This window comes from Nilaparvata lugens, chromosome 3 (genome assembly GCF_014356525.2).
Source record: "Nilaparvata lugens isolate BPH chromosome 3, ASM1435652v1, whole genome shotgun sequence".
Lineage (NCBI taxonomy): Eukaryota > Metazoa > Arthropoda > Insecta > Hemiptera > Delphacidae > Nilaparvata > Nilaparvata lugens.
This window is the reverse complement of record NC_052506.1, coordinates 53,577,393-53,596,393: the sequence shown is the minus strand read 5'-3', so window position 1 is coordinate 53,596,393 and position 19,001 is coordinate 53,577,393. Positions and strand designations below refer to the sequence as shown.

At 35.6% G+C, this 19,001-nt stretch overlaps 1 protein-coding gene across 2 annotated transcripts in view; it reads right to left on the bottom strand.

The window, feature by feature from the left end:
- Positions 1–19,001, bottom strand: part of LOC111046895 (cytochrome b5) — a 105,096-nt gene that overhangs the window by 23,379 nt on the left and 62,716 nt on the right. The window contains exon 1 of one of the 2 annotated variants that reach the window (XM_039424015.1): positions 17,692–17,794. The exons of the other annotated variant lie outside the window; for it this stretch is intronic. Within the exon in view, the coding sequence (XP_039279949.1) occupies positions 17,692–17,779 (88 nt within the window). The 5' untranslated portion in view covers positions 17,780–17,794. Of the gene's footprint in view, positions 1–17,691; positions 17,795–19,001 lie in introns of those variants that run through there. 2 annotated transcript variants of the gene reach the window in all.

Genomic DNA, 19,001 nt, shown 5'->3' with positions numbered 1-19,001 from the left:
TGGGAGTGCATACAATGTTCATATTAAACCTGTGATTACTGGTCAGAAACATATATTAAAAATAATTTGTAATAAACCTAAACAATATAGTTCAATGATGCTCTTCAGAGAACTATCAATATTATCAGTGAGACATTCTTTTCTATTCAAAGCATTGCTGGATTTAGCTGAAAATAATTTCGATATTCAACAGATGAGAGAAAGAATAAACCTCAGGAATTCACAGGACATTAACCTCCCAAAACCAAGATTAGAACATTCCAGACGACACTTCAAATACATAGCTATAAAAATATTCAATTCACTTCCAGTAACAACAAGGAAAATAACGTCACGTCAGTTATTTAGAAAAGAAATCAAGAAATTCATTTTACAACTAGACAACCCGAATGATTTTTTACTAAATTAATATAGGTCTAAATTAGTATAATTTACACATTACACTACATGAACACTGCAACAATCAAAGATCATTGAACTCACAAATCCCGTCCGGTATGCGTAAACAGTAAGACAGTATCAAATTCAATCACTGTCTCTTCTTCTAAACGCATTCATTTATGGTCTAATTACATCAGCACTTTGAAAAAAAAACGAAACGTTAACTATGAATAAAATTGAACTAATATGAAAAAAAAACAGCAACCACTCCGTACATAGTTTTAAGTTTTGTGTAAGTGTGTGTGTGTGTGTGTGTGTGTGTGTGTGTGTGGTGTGTGTGTGTGTGGTGTGTGTGTGTGTGTTGTGTGCATGTGTGAATGTGTGTGCATATGAATGTGTGCGCATATGTGAATGTGTGTGCGTATGTATGTGTGCAAGAATGATTATAAATATTGACATATTGATTTATTTCAATATAATACCATATTCAATTATTATGTTCTTCATGATATAATATTTAAATTTGTATATAAATATTTTATTATATATATTCAAGTGTCCCCACACAGGGTAGCCTATAGGGAACACATATTAGAAATTAGGAAACAATATTGTATTTGATTTTTGGAATGCATTTGATTGTTTAATTATTTTTTTGAATAAAGAATAAAGAATTTGAAAATATACAGACGGCTTCACTTATTGAGCAGGTATGATGTGAAGAGCAGCTCCCAGATGAATGGAAGAAAAGTATTATTTGTCCCATTTACAAAAAGGGAGACAAACTAGACTGCCGTAACTATAGAGGAATATATCTGTTGAATACAAGATATAAAATTGCATGGTTGCCTGTAAAGTCGGTATACAGGCGAAAGTTTTAGGTGACGACTTTGAGTGGTAATATAATTTTAATGTGAATATTCATTTGTATAGTAGGAAGAAGGATGAAATAATAGTAACAATTTAAAACATTTATTTATTCAAAGAATTATATTAAAAACATTAATTTATATAAAGAATCTCGCACTGAATTTCATATTACCAAAATTTTATTTTTACCTTCACACATCCTCAACAAAATCACTCTGTCTCTCTCGCTCTTAGGCGGGCTAACTGTTGCCAGCCTGGGAAGTAGTGGCACAGTCACAGGAGATTGCTTGCGGCGCCTGCGCAGGTTGACTGCTACGTTTCACTCTCTCTCCAGGTGAATGCCTTCGGGTTGCTGCTGTGTTGCTCGCCACTGCTCCTATTTGTGCTCTTTCCAGACGACCGTGAACCGAAACGAACGCTCTCACTTGCTCTCATTGTGAGCGCATAAGGCTAGTTTCAGATTCATTCGGTTCGTTTCATTTTCGGCAAATTCCATTAAGTGTGAACCGGTAATTTGGTTTGAATTCGGTCCCGAATAGAAACCGCATAGAACCGAACGCCCACTTGACACTGATAAATTCCATCAGGTTTCAATTCGTTGCTGGCGAGACGCTACTTTCACACACTTTCAGTTAGTTTCGTTTTCGGCAAATTCCGATAAGTGTGAAATGATGATTCGGTTTGAATTTGGTACCAAATAGCAATCACATAGCACCGAACGCCCCCCTCAACACGAATAGGTTTCATCATATTCGAATTCGTTGCTAGGGAAACGGGAAAAAACAAAGTCTTTTACACACGCTTGCCTTTTTTGTTTTTATTTTAAACTGATATCATGATTATCTGTTTCAAAATGCTCCAAGTCAAAATCATATGGTCAATTCATTTCTGTTAGTTCACAGGAACATTTCTTTCTCAATGAATACTTTGCTAAAAAAATATGAAAAATATAAATTAAAACTCAGGGAGAATTTTTATTCTTTTTTTTTTCCACGAATATTACATGATTTCATCAATGGAGAGAAGAGATGAAGTTTATATACCATGTGTCAAAACAAGAAAAAAATTTCCAATTCAAAAAAATCATCTCTCTGAACATCAAAAATTAACAAAATTAAAAAGAAACTATTCAAATAATTCACAATTTTTAATTAATTTTAAAATTTTGTTGTTCAAGAAATAACGTATCACAATTTAACACAAGCTGTTATATTTAAATAAAGGGTAGGTACCACATGGGGTAAGAGTACAAACTGTCAATCTGAGATGTTTTTGAAGAGTTTCATGCTTCGGCCAACAGTCAGCAGGTTGGTTGTAATGGCATCTTTGCTCATTTGTATTCCCGAAGCATTCTGAATGACTCTACACAAAATAATGCGGTAAGTCTGTTTTTTATCATTTTGATGTAACTTTACCAAAATGTTGATAGAGTGTCACATTAATAAGCACTCAGCTGTGTGCTTGATAAAATCACCTGTTGAAAAATATATTTTCAAGCCTCAGTTTCTCATGTGAATGGGCACGTACTCATTGTCTGTAAATCTCTGGAGTTCTTTAAATCAAATATGGCAGAATGGGGTAGAAGTATGCAAGGCGCATGGGGTAAAAGTATGCAGTGCGCATTTCTATCCCACATATTCATGAATAATTATTATTTAGTCCTATTATTAAATTATGAATGCAAAAGCACATTTATTCATCTTTTTATTGTTAATGCTTGAAATGATGAACCTTTGAACCAATCTACATGAAATTTGGAGTTAAGATTGCTCAATAGGCCTATGAAAGGATTGAATTTTGAGTTATTCAATGAGTTTTGCAATAATTTTGAATAGATATTCATGTTAATCTTATAATATGATTCAAATTAATGTGAATATGTATTGTATCTTTGATATTTTATAGCATATCAATCTTATAGAGCATTCTGATGTATATGGTTTCTTTTGAAATTAAGCTTCAGTTTATATGAAGACCCTATATATATATATTTGCTCATGCACAATTTGATTTGAATGTTGGTGACTTATTCTAACATTCATATTTATTTTTTTCAGAAACCGTCCCAGAACAAGTGCCAGGACTCCACTGACGGACGCCCTATTTCAACAGGCTAAATCAATGATGAATGATGGGATATCAATTCGTCAGCAGCCAAAGCCATTAGATTTAGTGAAGGTGCTTTGCGGAAACGACTGAAAATGGGGAGAGGGAGTCAACAACTTGGCCGATTCTCTAGGACATTTTCTTCAGAGCAGGAAAAAGCTATCGTGGATCATTGCATCTCTCTAGACAATCGTTTTTTTGGACTTACTCTAAGATCGCTTCGTTCCTTAATATTCCAATTTGCAGAAAAAAACAACATACAACATCGTTTTTCAATTGAGAACAGACTAGCAGGAAAGGATTTCACACGAGATTTTATAAAACGTTATAATCTATCACTGAGGAATCCTCGTAAAACAAGTGTTGCACGAATTATGGGGTTCAACAGGAATCAACTGAACAACTACTTCAATAATCTTGAGACAGTAATGGAAAAATACGGGTTTGCCTCAGATCGTTTGTACAATATGGACGAAACTGGAGTCCAAACAGTGCCAAACAAGTTGCCCAAGCATGTTGCTCCAAAAGGGAAAAGAGAAGTAGGTAAATCAGTAGCAGATGAGCAGGGGCAGACAGTGACCGTTGTGTGTAGTATGAGTGCTGTAGGTCATCATATTCCTCCTTTTTCCATTTTTTCAAGGAAGCGAATTAATCCTCAGCTCATAAATGGAGGCCCAACAGGCTGTGATATGGCTGTCACAGACAAAGGTTATATGACTTCAGCAACATTCATAATATTGCTCAACATTTCCAAAAATTTACACATCCAACAGTAGAGCGACCAGTATTGTTAATTCTCGACAACCATATTTCACATGTGAGCTTAGAAGCAATCACATATGCCAAGGAAAACCACATCATCATGCTGAGCCTCCCACCTCACAGCAGCCATAGGAAAAAATTAATTCATTCCAGCTCATCAGAGTCAGAAGAGGATATTTCATTGCACAATAGTAGCTCTGATTTGAACATCCCACTATCTGATGATGAGAACAAAAATGACTGTGATGAAAAAGGATCTCCAACGGTGTTGAAAAAAGGTGACTTCGTGATAGTGAAGGTTCAAGGAAAAACAAAAAATTATTTTCGTCTCTATGTGTTTAGAATTGAAAGTGGAGATGAATGTGGATATAATGGATTTTCTACAAACGTGTGCCAAAAACTACCGTTTTGAAGAAACAGATGAAGATGGTTATGTTGGAAAAAATGACATTCAGATAAAATTATCACAACCAGTGAAGAAAAGTTCTGGCAGGTTTCTTAACACTATCAGCTTTTCAGAAGAACTAGCTCATCTCACCATTTATTGAACTTTTTAATCAAATCCAGTGCCTGAATTTCAGTACCTCACAAGCACTATCAAGTGAAATTTCACCTTCATGGAACTGTATGTACATGTATAGCTCTTTGAAGCACAAATCTTTCATTGCACAATTTTCTTTAAAACAGAATCGTATTTTTTGTCACATTTTGATTAATAACATTTCTGGAATAATTTCTACTCATATTAATAATTACAATTACTCTTGCTTAGTTGAAATATTGTGATAAGTTAATTAAATTTTTTGTATTATTAATCTATTTCTTCATTTATATGGTTTTTCCTTGTGTTGGTGTAAGAGTACACTTAAAACAAAAGCGTTTTGCCCCATGCTAGCGTACTCTTACTCCATTATGTGGGGCAAGAGTATGCAATGACGGAATTTGGGAAAATAGTTTTATCTCTATCAATTATCATTTTGTAATGTTCCAATTTGGTGAGGATATTGTCAATATTATCTACTAAGTGTGTAGAGTTAAAACACCTGAATATTCATGAAGAGGTTTCATAAATATAGAAAAATCATGTAACTGCGTACTTTTACCCCCACCTACCTAACCCACCCACCCACCACCTAATCATGAACTGTGAAAATCCAGACACAGCTGTGTTTGAGAAGAAAATACCTACAGTAGCCTCTCTCTTATCCGGACTCATCGGGACTGAGGCCAGTCCGGATAACGTTTTTTCCGGTTAAACCGACGTTCCCTAAAAGTCGTTAAATTGGTACGCATATTTTGTAGTTTATAAGCCAATAATGACTTTCACGTAAAAATAATAAAACTAGACGCTTTATTATGATATCTGTGAACACAAAACACAAGAAAATAGTCTTTCCCACGAGAAAAGTTGTAACAGCAGTTTCCATTTCCTGCCAATCCAGTCCGGTTGAACCGATGTGCTGATAATTATTTTCCGGTTAAAGAGATGTCACTTCCATGGAGTGTAGTCCGGTTAAACCGATGTCCGGTTAAAAGGTGTCCGGTTAAGAGAGAGGCTACTGTAATTGGAACCGTATGAATTAAAACCTGACATGTATGAAAGCCTCATTTGTTTTCGGTAACAAACCAAACTGAACCGAAAACGTACCAAACCGAATGAAACCGAAAGCGTGTGAAGCTAGCCTAACACAGTTTCTTGAAGTGTCACCCGGCAAACCAATTTATAAGACGTTGTCACGTCAAAATATTCACCACAGCATTAAAAGCACGATTAGGGGTGTATGTGGAAAACATAATAGGAGAATACCAGGCAGGATTTAGGCCAGGTAGATCAACTACTGATCAATTATTCACCCTCCAACAGATTACAGAAAAATGCTGGGAAAACAATATAGATATATTCGCAATGTTTGTTGACTTCAGATAGGCCTATGACAGCATCACAAGAGACAGGCTGTATACAATCATGTTAGACTTCAACATACCATCAAAGCTTGTGAGGCTAGTCAGAGCCACAATGGAGAATACGGTTTGACAAGTCAGAGTGGCTGGAGAGCTGACAGAATATTTCGAAACGAAGCATGGCCTAAAGCAAGGAGATAGAATTGCACCAATGCTCTTTAACTTGGCACTAGAGCATGCAATAAGGAGGACTTCAGTGGATAGGTGTGGAACACTGATGATGAAGTCAGTCCAAATACTAGGCTATGCAGATGATATTGGCATACTTGGTAGATCTATGATGGCTGTGAAAAATGTAGCAATAGAGTTGGAGGAGGTTGCATCAGATGTTGGGCTGGAGATAAACACTGAAAAAACAAAAGTATTGCTCCAGAGTAGACAGCATTGAAATAGACTCGGACAATTCATGAAATGTGGAGGGAAGCACTATGAAGTAGTTGACAATTTCACTTACCTAGGGAGTTGCATAACTGATACTAATGAGGAACTCAAAGAAGTTCAAAAACGTATCACTGCAGCCAACCGCACATTTTCCTACCTTATATGCATATTCAAAGCTAGGAATGTACACCGTGAATGCAAGATAAAACTACCGTATATAAAAGCATTATAAGGACAGTGGTTTGTTACAGAAGTGAGACATGAACAATGACAGCCAGAACAGCAGACCTGTTGAATGTATTTGAGAGAAAGATGCTGAGAAGAATATATGGACCGGTGTGTAGCAGGACAGTGGCATATCTGTACTAATGCAGAGTTAGCAACACTCTATAGAGAACCCCCACTATCGGCCCACATAAGATTGATGCGGCTGCGATGGGCAGGACATTTGCAACAGATAACACATTTATATGTGTGCCAAGGAAGGTATTTGTGGGACAGCCTGGAGGAAGGAGACCTGTTGGAAGACCAAGAGAGCAATGGGAGGATAGAGTGGCTAAGGACGCTAGGGAAAATGCTATGTGTGAGGAGAGGTGCAGCAATGGATAGAGATGGCTGGAGGCAAAGTTTAATTGAGGCCAAAGCCCAATTTGGGCTGTAGCGCCATTGGAGAGAGAGAGAGAGAGAGAGAGAGAGAGAGAGAGAGAGAATACGGTATTGCCACCAATGCCACTCCCCACCATTCGACAAAGTGGTCGGCAATGCAAAATGATACCAAGCAGAATCAAAGGCAACACTCTATCAGAATACCTTATAAATTCTATTAATTTGTATTGCTGCTGCAACTTAATACTATTGGCCTTTGAGTTTTTCAAATTGGATGCGATGGTCCTGGATAATTTAAATAAATCTCGGGAACACATTATTTCCAAAGATTTAATAATCAATGGTGTATATCACCGATTGATCCAACTTATTCGGTGAAGAATACAGTTGGTTGATAGTTTTAAATATATGTCAATAATGATAATAAAATAGAATATAACAAGATTGGTCATCCATGGAGATAGGATAATAAAAAGAGGGTACACCATTCAATAAAAATATAATTACATGAAAAATCAACAAGCAATAAATAAAAAATATAGAGCAACAAAAATATAAAAATAATATGAGAATAAATATATATTAAAAAATATCACAGACTGCTCACTAATGATTGACTTTGCTTCTTAGCATGAATTATTACCATGTGCTTCTTTAATCAACATATATTCTTTCAAATTGTACAGCTCAGTTGTCGACTTGCTGTTGCTTGTCGAATAAAAACTTATAAATCTTATTTCCAAATCAATATGAAAAGTATATATCTCAGGGCTTGGGTTCGGCCTCTGGTGGAAATCAGATAAATCAATTTATCTTATGAACATGAGCTTTGCAAAAATCTAATAAATTACTGACAAAAGATATATGAGTGAGCACATTACTATAATAAATCAAATATTAATGAATATTCACTCTGTGCATACATAGTAATCTCATAAATGTTTCTTAAAAATATTCCCTTTACATTTTTAAGACTTGCACAAGTATTGATATTATTTTAATATTTAAATAACCTTTCAACGAGCTAGCTTTATTTAATCGTGATTATTTCAAAGCACTGAGAGCCCACCTAATAATTTTTCAATTGAACTCATGTGTCGATTTTCACAATAGATATGATGGCAATCTGGATTTGTTTCTATGTCCTCGGCCTTTCTGGTGGGCTGCTGTCATTTTCTCCAAGGGGATCATTTAAGTTCAATGTCTCTTGTTATATTACAACTTCACTGAGTCTTATGAAATTAATTTCCAATTATTCAACTTTAGATTTTTAAAATGTACAATTATTTAAAAAGGGATCTAGTCTTGTGCTCTCTAAATTGGTGGCTGTCCCCTGTGACCTCTGGCAAGCAAGTGGGCTTGGACGTACCCTTATTCTTTCACAACCACACTTCCCTCTTTCTAATTTACATAAAATTTAAATATCCACTCTCATTGGTGGACTCACTACTATGCAATGACATAATTCAAAGTTGTCTAAATAGTCCATATGAAACTGTTATATTACAACCCAATGAGCAAATATTCCAGTCTTAAATTTATTTCATATTTGTTACATGAATCTGCATTCTGCAATGTTTACAATTTCTTACTGTTTATATGATAAATATGTGTATTTTTTGAATTAATTCACTTTTGCCGCCGGTCAAATATTGCACTGTGATTGACTTATCCTAAAACTGCAAATGTATCCATGCACTGAATAAAGTTACATCCCATTTCCTTAATCTTTTTATTTGTTTTTTACATTTTGTTCATACTCGTATGATATAATAAATATTTCTGTACTTTCTAAAACGCTTTTTCATTTACATTGAAATGCCATGCTTGTTTACTAACCCTCTGATCATAGTTTAAGCGAATGCTATTTATAAGCTACACAACTAAATTTGTCACAAGGTGTCAGGCTAATTCTCAAATTATATGGCTTGACTGATTACTTAGGTTGCCGACTAGTAAGTACCAAAGAACCTAACCTCAATATATTATATATTTTATATTATTAAATAAATAGCAATAATACTTTCATTTTCATTTGGCTGTTCAAAACCATAGCCTGGAGAGCTGTTATTATCTAATTTAGAGTTTATTGACATCATATCTAGTGATAATGATACAGCTGCTTGCTCAAGACCTATCAATTTCCTTTCATTCCATGATTTTGAGGAATATCCAAAATTTTATTCTTACAACATGCAACCTCCAATTCTTCTCTATTATTCAGATTGTTCTCATCAGCCTACATTTTAACTACCAGGTACATTTTGCAGTGTTTGATGTACTATACATGTTGTATCTAGAAGAACTGTTTTTTGCATTTTTCCTACTAGATTGTCTGAAACATTAATCATTTTGCAGCATTCCACTGTTGTTTTTGGTACCTATCAGCCCACCCACACTTATAATAATTGGCAATATTTTTACCTTGTGCAAGCCATACTTTGAGTTTGAATGCGAGTTCCTGATATTTCCTAAGTTTCTCTCCATGGGGTTTTTGAGCATTATGTTTGAGTTCGAATGCGAGTTCCTGATAATTCCCAAGTTTCTCTCCATGGTTTTTTTGAGCATTCTCATCAGCTGGCACCGCAACATCAATAATTATGATAGCCTCCTTTCTCAACATGTCCATCGAGAGGATATCAGGCTTGTTATGTAGGACCTGCCTATCAGTGATCATCTGAGCATCCCAATAGATATTGACATGGTTTTTCTCAGCAAATGCAGGTGGTGTGTATGAATAGTATGGTGGAGTTTCATTTATCATACCATTCTTCAGTTGCAATTCTAAATATACTATTCTTGCAACATTATTGTGCCACCTTAAATACTTTCTGGGGGCCAATATAAAGCACCCTGAGGTGATATGCTGAATACTTTCCACAGCAGCAGCACACAACCTGCATCTGTCACTGACATGCACAATGCTCAGATCACCCATGATGTGTCTTCTATAGGCATTAGTGGCTATCACCTGGTCCTGTATGGCAAGCACAAAGCCTTCTGTCTCTATTATTATTATTATTATTATTAAAAGTGACTATTATAATAACGTAAGAATAAGCAAGTGAGAAATAAGTGCTTCAGTATAAAAGTTGAAAGAAAAATAATAATGTTTTAAGTTATTTTGTGGCAGAGAACTTGATAATTATTGTGTGAATAATATTTGCTACAAGTCACGGGAACTTTGAAGTCGGTAAGCCTAGATTTCGAAAAAGTGAGGTTAGGAAAACAAAAACTTTAACCAACAATCTTAGAATTTAACTGTTATTCAGTGAAATATTATCAATAGATTAAATATGGATTGTTTAGTCTGTGATAAGGCTTTGCCGATTGATAACGATTGTGTGGCTTGTGGTAAGTGTCAATTGGAATATCACTTTCACTGTTTGGGGGTATCTAAGTCAACATGGAAGGCGAAAAGTGCTCAAAAAAAGCAGAATGGGAGTGTCCTTAATGTAGGGGTGCAGCAAGACCAAGGAAAAACAGTACTGAAGAAGAACTCACCGATGGGACACATTTGATGCTGAAACGCCTAGTGGAGAAGATGCACAGTGACCATGAAGCAGTGATGGTGAAAAAAATGGAGGAAATGAAGAAGCTGTTCACCGGCATTGAAGAGAAAATTGGGGGGGTTTTATTATTAACACCCCTTATAGCTCCGAAATAAGGCACTAATTGTGACAACAACTGGAGCTCTTTTGCAATAGCTGAGCTTGAAATAGTAATTGAACTCCCGGTATCCACTAGAAAACGCACTGATTTGCCATTAATAACAATATTCGAAAATAATGAATCACACTGACCTGATTGTGATGAATTGACTGACACATTGACTGTGGATTTGACATAATTTACTCTTTGCTGGTCACAAAATTCTGCCGTGTGACCTGTACGTTGACACTTAAAACACATCCACTTATTAGCTGGACACTTATCAGGAGAATAATCCTAGTTGCCTGGAGAAACAGTGACGGCATCTTTTTCTCAGTCCCTTTTCTGACTGTTGAGAAGGCGACGGCGAGTGACCCCTGGAGACCAATGGACCCACTCGACCCGGAGATGAACCCCTCTGTGACATGGATGACGACTGACCAGAAACCGACCAGGAACGTGAAGGAGACCCCGACCTTGGTGACTGATCCCATCGGGACCGGTACAATGATGGACGTGACGGCGACTGCTCAGGATAACCCTGCCATGGTGATGAACCTTGCCTGGACTGGCAAGACAAGGAACGTGAAGACGTAGACAATACCATGAGAGTCTCTGTAGCATCACCAGCCAAGACCAAAGTGGACTTCTTAACCAATTCCATTTCTAATACTAGATGACAAGCAGTATCAAATTTCATGTCATCTGGCTCAGACAAGAGCTGACTGACCATTGACGTTTGTAGTAGGCCAGACACCAGTCTATCGTGTAAAGCCTGGTCATTAAAGCTTCCAAATTTACAGGTGGTGGCCAAGCGAGATATCACTGAAATATTGTCGTGTAGTGACTCGCCTGCAGGCTGCTTCTGAGAATGAAATTTATATCATTCTGGTATTACTTTACACACTGGTTTATATCGGTTTGTCAAAGCCTGTATGCATTGTTCATATGTGGCTGTTGCGATGACACAGTTCTCGACTGGAGACAATGCTGTTTTCAACTCCTCATAGACAGATGGAGGAAGATTGACACAAAAGTGACCTTTTTTTACCTCATCCTTGAAACCTTCGATGCTAAAATATAGTTCGAGACACTCCAAAAAGGATTTAAAGTCCTCCACACTGGGTTCGAAAACTGGAGGTTTGGACATGTTGACACGAGACATGTAAGTGAGGTTAGATTATAGTCTAAACATAGTCTATGATTTCAAACACACATGAAGAAATTTGACCTAGTCCGGAAAACATAGTGCAAAATACGATAACCGAAATCGAGACAAACATAGTTCAAACACGAATACAAAACACTGAACGAAAAACGTAACTACGACACAGTCCACGAATAAAGGCGCCAGAGTACATAGCCACAAAACAGGAACACATGACGCACAACTTCACCATTAATTATCTTGTCGCCAAATATAATGTTTATACTTTAATATGATTATTTGGAGTACTCGTTAATAAAAGACTGTTAAGCCACATCCACACTATGTTGATCGACACCGATCAACAAAGTCGATCGATAATGTCGAACAAGTATGGATGTGTCGCTAGACATTGTTGAGCGCTGTCGAGTCGAGTCGAACGCAACCTGAATCAGGTCGGTCCGGATCAAAGACAGTTGAGTCGAAGGCACCAGTGTGGACGTGTCGATTTTGTCACTGCCGTTTTAAAAAATAGAATAGTGCTATACTGTTGTTCAAGTGCTTACATTTTTATTGAAAATGAATTGGAGTGATACCCAAACGTTGAATTTTATTGAAATGTACCGTGATCATTCTTACTTATGGGATTCAAGTGATGTTGACTATAAAAACAGAAACAATTGGCATGATGGTTTGGTGGAAATTGTGGTGTCATTTGGCATTGAAAAAGTGGAGGTGGAAAAGAAAATTAGAAATTTGCAAAGTCAATTTGCAAGGGAGAAAAAGGAAGAGAGCGAGTCGAGGAAGACCGGGACTGGCGCTGATGATGCCTATACAAGCCCGCGTCACATCTATATTCTAGACTTAATTCGTCAACCTCATCCAGCAATAAATCTTCCATAAATTCCTCCGTACTATACTTTTTTCTGCCTCAAACAAGGCTAGGCCGTACCCAAAATCTCCGCGGGCGACTATCTTTTTGGCTTCCCAAGATAGCAATAAGAATTGCAGCAGAAGCCGCTGCTCAAGCATCTTCATCATCACTCATTTTATATAAAAACTCGATTTATATTTAAAATAAAACACTTGATTATGTATGGAAATTTATGATGGTTGTCGGTCGACTGACTCGTCCACATGTACTGAGGCAATTTTGTCGAGTTGACACAGTCGAAGGTGTCGAGCGACTTTATCGATCGACCGGGTCGACAGAGTCGATCGACATAGTGTGGACGCAGCTTAAGACACTTGACTCTTTATTGACTTATTACTCTTAACTCACAAAAAAAAACTTTACAAAACTAGACCACCCGACTGGCTTAATACAAAGACTTCACTCCATTGCTTTCCTGACATCATGAGCAGGATGCCCAACACTACATTTTCTAGGATCGAAGTTGGAGCATATTGATAGTAAGGGACTTTCTCAACAATCAACTCATGCCTTAATGCCAGGTCCTGGTGCAGTATGCCAGCAACATCATTATGCCTCTTCAGGTATTCACTGTCTACCATTGACTGGCAAAAAGACAAGTTGGCAGGACTGCCAGGAGCATATAGATCGTATTCAGTAATGCTCCATGGTATTTTGATGAAATTCAAGTTTTTATTCAGTATTTCAAGCCATTCAGTACACAGAATCGTCAATCGAGTGTTTTTCCACCTGTAGTTACTTGGTCGTGAATTTCTGTGATACCTAATAGTGTAAATTCGTTTCATGCCTTTCCTGACGTCATGAGCAGGATGCCCTACACTACATTTTCTAGGATTGAAGTTGAAGCATATTGATGGTAAGGGACTTTCTCAACAATCAACTTATGCCTTAATGCCAGGTCCTGGTGCAGTATGCCAGCAACATCATTATGCCTCTTGAGGTATTCAGTGTCTACCATTGACTGGCAGAAAGACAAGTTGGCAGGACTGCCAGGAGCATATAGATCGTATTCAGTATTCCTCCATGGTATTTTGATGAAATTTAAGTTTTTATTCAGTATTTCAAGCCATTCAGTACACAGAATCGTCAATCGAGTGTTTTTCCACCTGTAGTTACTTGGTCTTGAATTTCTGTGATACCTAATAGTGTAAATTCGTTTAATGCCAACCTGACAAAATTATTAATTTAGTTACCAGTTAACAACTGTTTCGAAGAGGTACTCTCTCTAGATTATAGTTCTATATTAACATATGGTATGGACATTTTACAATTATAATTTAGAGAAGAAGAAGAATATACATGCTAAAAGACGAACTTTAAACCCTTAAAAGCCACCCTTAGAGTTGAAATATTGCCAAAAGATTTCTTAGTGCGCCTCTAAAGGGCCAACTGAACATACCTACCAAATTTGATCGTTTTTGGTCTGGTAGATTTTTAGTTCTGCGAGTGAGTGACTGAGTGAGTCAGTCAGTTAGTCAGTGAGTGAGTGCCATTTTGCTTTTTTTTGTAACGATCCATTTTCATAAATATAGAAATATTGTTCAATTTTCAAAACAAATTCATTCCAACCCTGCCATCTGCCAACTAACCGATAAGGTAGCTCTAGCCAAGCTATATGAGATAATGATACAAACAACTTAGGCACCTCTATCCTCTTTCCCGTTCCTTACTGGCATAGTGATAAGCAGGACAGTGCAAGAAACAGATCGGCAGTGACGGGAAAAAAGACAGTGCGGTTACAAAGTTGGTGGTGAACGGTGCGATCCCGAAAGTTGCCATGTCAAGCTGTTTTGTCTCGTGCGTAAGGAAATTATTATTAACAGTGGTTTTATTATCACATTTTATCACTATCATTCTGCCAGTTCTAACTATATTCATCCACCTCCTAATATATTGTTCCATTCAAAATCATCCCAAAGAATATAAAATTTCCTATTTAAATTTTCTTATATTTTTTGAATAAATTTAGTTACGATCATCAAACCCTCTTCTCTTGAAAAGAAGGGTTTGCAAATTATTAATTTAGACAAAAATGAAAAAAAAATCTGTTGCACATGTTCCCTAAAACAGGGACATAATTTTAAAACCCTTACAACATGGCTCACAAACAGTGACAAAAAAATTAAAATAAAAAATTACACATGGTGTTCCCGAAAAGAAACGATGATTATAGATCATCATAAAAGCCTAATGTCTACTAAAAAAAAAATTAAGTAATAGAAATTATTTAGGATTGATTGAAAATTAATCATAGAGCTGGGGAAGTAATTAGAAAAGCCACGTTTTAATATAGGTCTAGTATTATGCGACAAGATGAAGTTTGTAATAATGCATAAATTATACTGTATAACTGTATTATATATGTATAACTGTAACTGTGATATTATTTGGCACAGCTTTAAACTTGTTTATCTTTTAAAAATAATACATTTATGTTTAGTACAATAATTATAAGAAGATATATTTAATAAAGTTACCATTAATTTATTGTACCAAAACCAGATGGCAGGAACAGATTTTAGTAGGCTATTTATTCATGTAATATTGTGAGCATACACATTATTAGAAAGGCACGATAACATTTAATGAAGAATTGTATTATTTGTTCTTTACGTTATTTAAAAGGAAAAATAAGACAAAAAATTCTAAGCAAAAATTAGACATGGCATGATGATACTCGATGCATTATAATAATAATTGTTGAATTTATACATTATAATATATTTTATAAATGTTTATTATTGTAGTTGTATCTGTTAATTAAATCAATTGATTGATCAGTTGATTGCCGTATTTGTTAATCATTTATAGATGAGAATTTATATGTTAAGAAATGAAACTAGTCAAAAAAAATTATTTAAGAGATTAAATTTATTGAATCAAAATATTTAAAATTAACTGTGATATAATTAATGTTTGTAGATCGAGAGTTATGTGTGATTTTTATGTTTATAATTGTATATGAGAGTTAAAAATATCAATATTGAAATTCAAAGCAGATAATATTTTAGTTACCAGGCCTATAAATGCTTATAAATTGGGTATTATTTTTTATTATTTTGGATCACTACCAAGGTTTAATTGAGGCTATAAATCAATGTTTTATAATGTCATTCCAACTGCAATACTTATAGAAAATAATGATATCAGTACCTATTATATATTATTATATATCTTATTGTTGATTCATGCTTGATAACCTGTATTTATTTAATTGTAAATCAATATATTTCATAATGGCAATTCTGTTATCAAAGGAGTGCTTTGACACTGTCTTAGCTAATTTATAACAGCAAACAAATAGGATAGAGAATATAAAGGCATCTCTGTCGAAGAATATGGATGAATTATCCTTTAAAATAGATACTGTAATGTTGTTAGGGAAACTGATAAGGTGGAGAAAGCTAGTTTTAATGATGAACCTGTAAACCAACCTGAATATAACTCAGTCGAATCAGTTGAATGTGGCATTAAGACCTGTGCTCCAAATCAAGCAAATAATAATGCAATTGTCATTGAAAACCCAGATATTATTGCAAAAAATTCAATTAAACAGAATGCATCAAGTTTAGAAATAATGCATGACCCACATTGCAATATAAACGACTCAGAGAGCTATGGAAATCAGCCTGTTAGGTTAGAATCAGCCGACAAAAATTTATTTACAGTTTAAGAAACAATTACAGTAGAAGCTCTCTTAACCAACCCCTACGGGACCGGACCGTGGTCGGATAAAGAAAAAGGTCGGTTAAACCGAATAATATTGTAAATAGTTGTAATAGGTGTTAAAATCATTCAAACACGTGAAAAAAAGCTTTTAAAAACTGTTCCTAAACTTTTAAAACTACTGTAGCCATTACTCACCCAATAGTCCTTATGATCTTCCATGTCCCTTGATCTATATACTCAGAAAATGGATACCATGACGTTTCTTCCATCGTGCTAGCCAACCGTCACTCGCTGTGAAAGTCCCGCAGTTTTCAATTTTAGCGTGTAACGCCATTGCCTTTTCCTTCAAAATTGGCCCACTAATCGGTGTACCTTTCCGCCGCTCTTGAGTAAACCACAGCCATAATGCATCGTCAACAATCTCGTTTGTAGGTTTCTTTAAAGTGCAATGAGAGGTTAAGATTTTCTCGGATTTAATTTGGGTGCAGTAGTCCTGAATGGATTTTTTATTACGCTTCCAGTCCTTGACCGTTGTAACACCGACACCGAGTTCATCGCTAATCCTTTTAACAGATTCCCCTTTATCAAGCCATTCTATTGCTTTTAGTTTTTGTTCCATCATCACAACCAGTCTCTTACGTTTAACACCACTCATTCTACACCACTGTACTTTACACTAACAAAGTCAATTACATAAACAATTAAAAAAAACAATTATGGTATCAAAAACTGTTAAATATCAAAGTTTGCAAACACAGTTAGCACACTAGAAACTGCCCGCACATGATATTGAGAGCAACTGATTGAATTTTGACTTGCTACGAAATCATATGTTCGACCTGTTGAAACATGAAAGTTATTTTTGGATCGTTATCGCAGCAGCAGCAGAAGTTTGTATATTCCTGGAAATGGTCGGTTAATCCGACAGGCGGTTGATCCGAGGTTGGTTAAGAGAGCTTCTACTGTAGGCCTATTGTGAATGAGGATGACATCGCTGGTACTATTAATTTTAATGTAAATGTATGGCAATTACTAGAATCTTTACCTGTGTTTGACGGTATTTCAAACACAATTCATCCTACTGAGTTCATTGAACAGCTTGAATCAATTAATTCAAATGCTAAGGTTGAATGGAATATCATGAAATTGCATATTATGAATAAGCTTAGAGGCGAAGCATTAATATTTTTCAATAGCCGTTCACAAGATCTGAAGGACTTACCACATTTCAAAAAGGAATTTCTCAAGTATTTCTGGGCCAATTCAAAACAAAACGCATTACTGAATGTTAGATTTTGTCTGCCGTCCATTCTTCACTTCAGCTTCTTTGTAGTAGTCACGCTGGCAGTTTTTGAATCATGGCGCGCTTCTGCTGCCAACTTTACTTTAATCAGCTGACTTGTTGGTCACTCTTGTTTTTCGTCATTCTTTCTTCATTTATAGTTTTAGAATACATTGCATATTTTTTAAAGATTTTCATCAATTGTCCTATTTAGGTTGTTTTCAGGTCTAAACTTTTATAGCTTGATTTTTTGGTTTTGCGTTGTACAATACTGCTTTACCCCCTGCTTCGTCTCTCGTAAACTTTGTTTGTTTTTCGCTCCAACTCGCTTTGACCAGAGATCATGTAGCTCTGCATTTTTTAAGTTTTGAAACCGTTCTTTTGCACTCAATCTCAATCTTCAGATTACTTTTCAAATGTTATGAAGTGTCTACAATCAAGTCAACAATCAATCTTGAGTTTTATACTTTGAATTCTTAAATTCTCATAACTTTCAATTCAGTGCGTCACAACTACATGTTTCATGTATACTCAAGTGTTTTTCCAAGTTACTTTGGACTCAGGTTTCAATAAATTTCAATCAAATTGCATCTCTCAAACATTCATTCTGCAATTCTAACTCACTTTTTACAAATTTGAGTTATGCTCCAAGTTCTTCACATAAGATTGTTTCGCTGTTGCATCACGTTGCACTGTGACTTACTGCGTTGTAGCTGTTAATCACTAATAGCCACATTGTTGCCGCTTTTCTTCCCTTGGAACGACTTCATCATTTTGGATCCTCGCTCAATGCCATGTTTCTCTTGATTCGTGAGAACATTTGCTCCTCTGGTAGTCCTGCCTCTGCTGCTGCTTCCCATCGACATGTCCTGGCCTGGACATGTCCTATCTCTTGTCACTTTGAAGCTACTAACCTTACATTGAGCTAAGTATTTTGTATTCAATTTACCTTTTCTTTTACATATACGTATTATCTACTGTTTTTGATTTTCAAAATAGTTAACCTAAAAATCAGATTTTATTGACCATTTATTCATTATCTTATTCATTTATTTATTCATTGTCATTTTGATATTTAGCAACCTTTTTCACATTGCCATTCACTGGCTCAAACCTGAATTATCATGTATTTTGTACACCAAATTTTTGTGAATCTTTTCAATAATTATCTTTTATTCTAGTCAAAGTTATTACAATTTGACTTTTGATTACAATTATCAGCTTCAATTATTTTGGTTCTTAGTTCCATT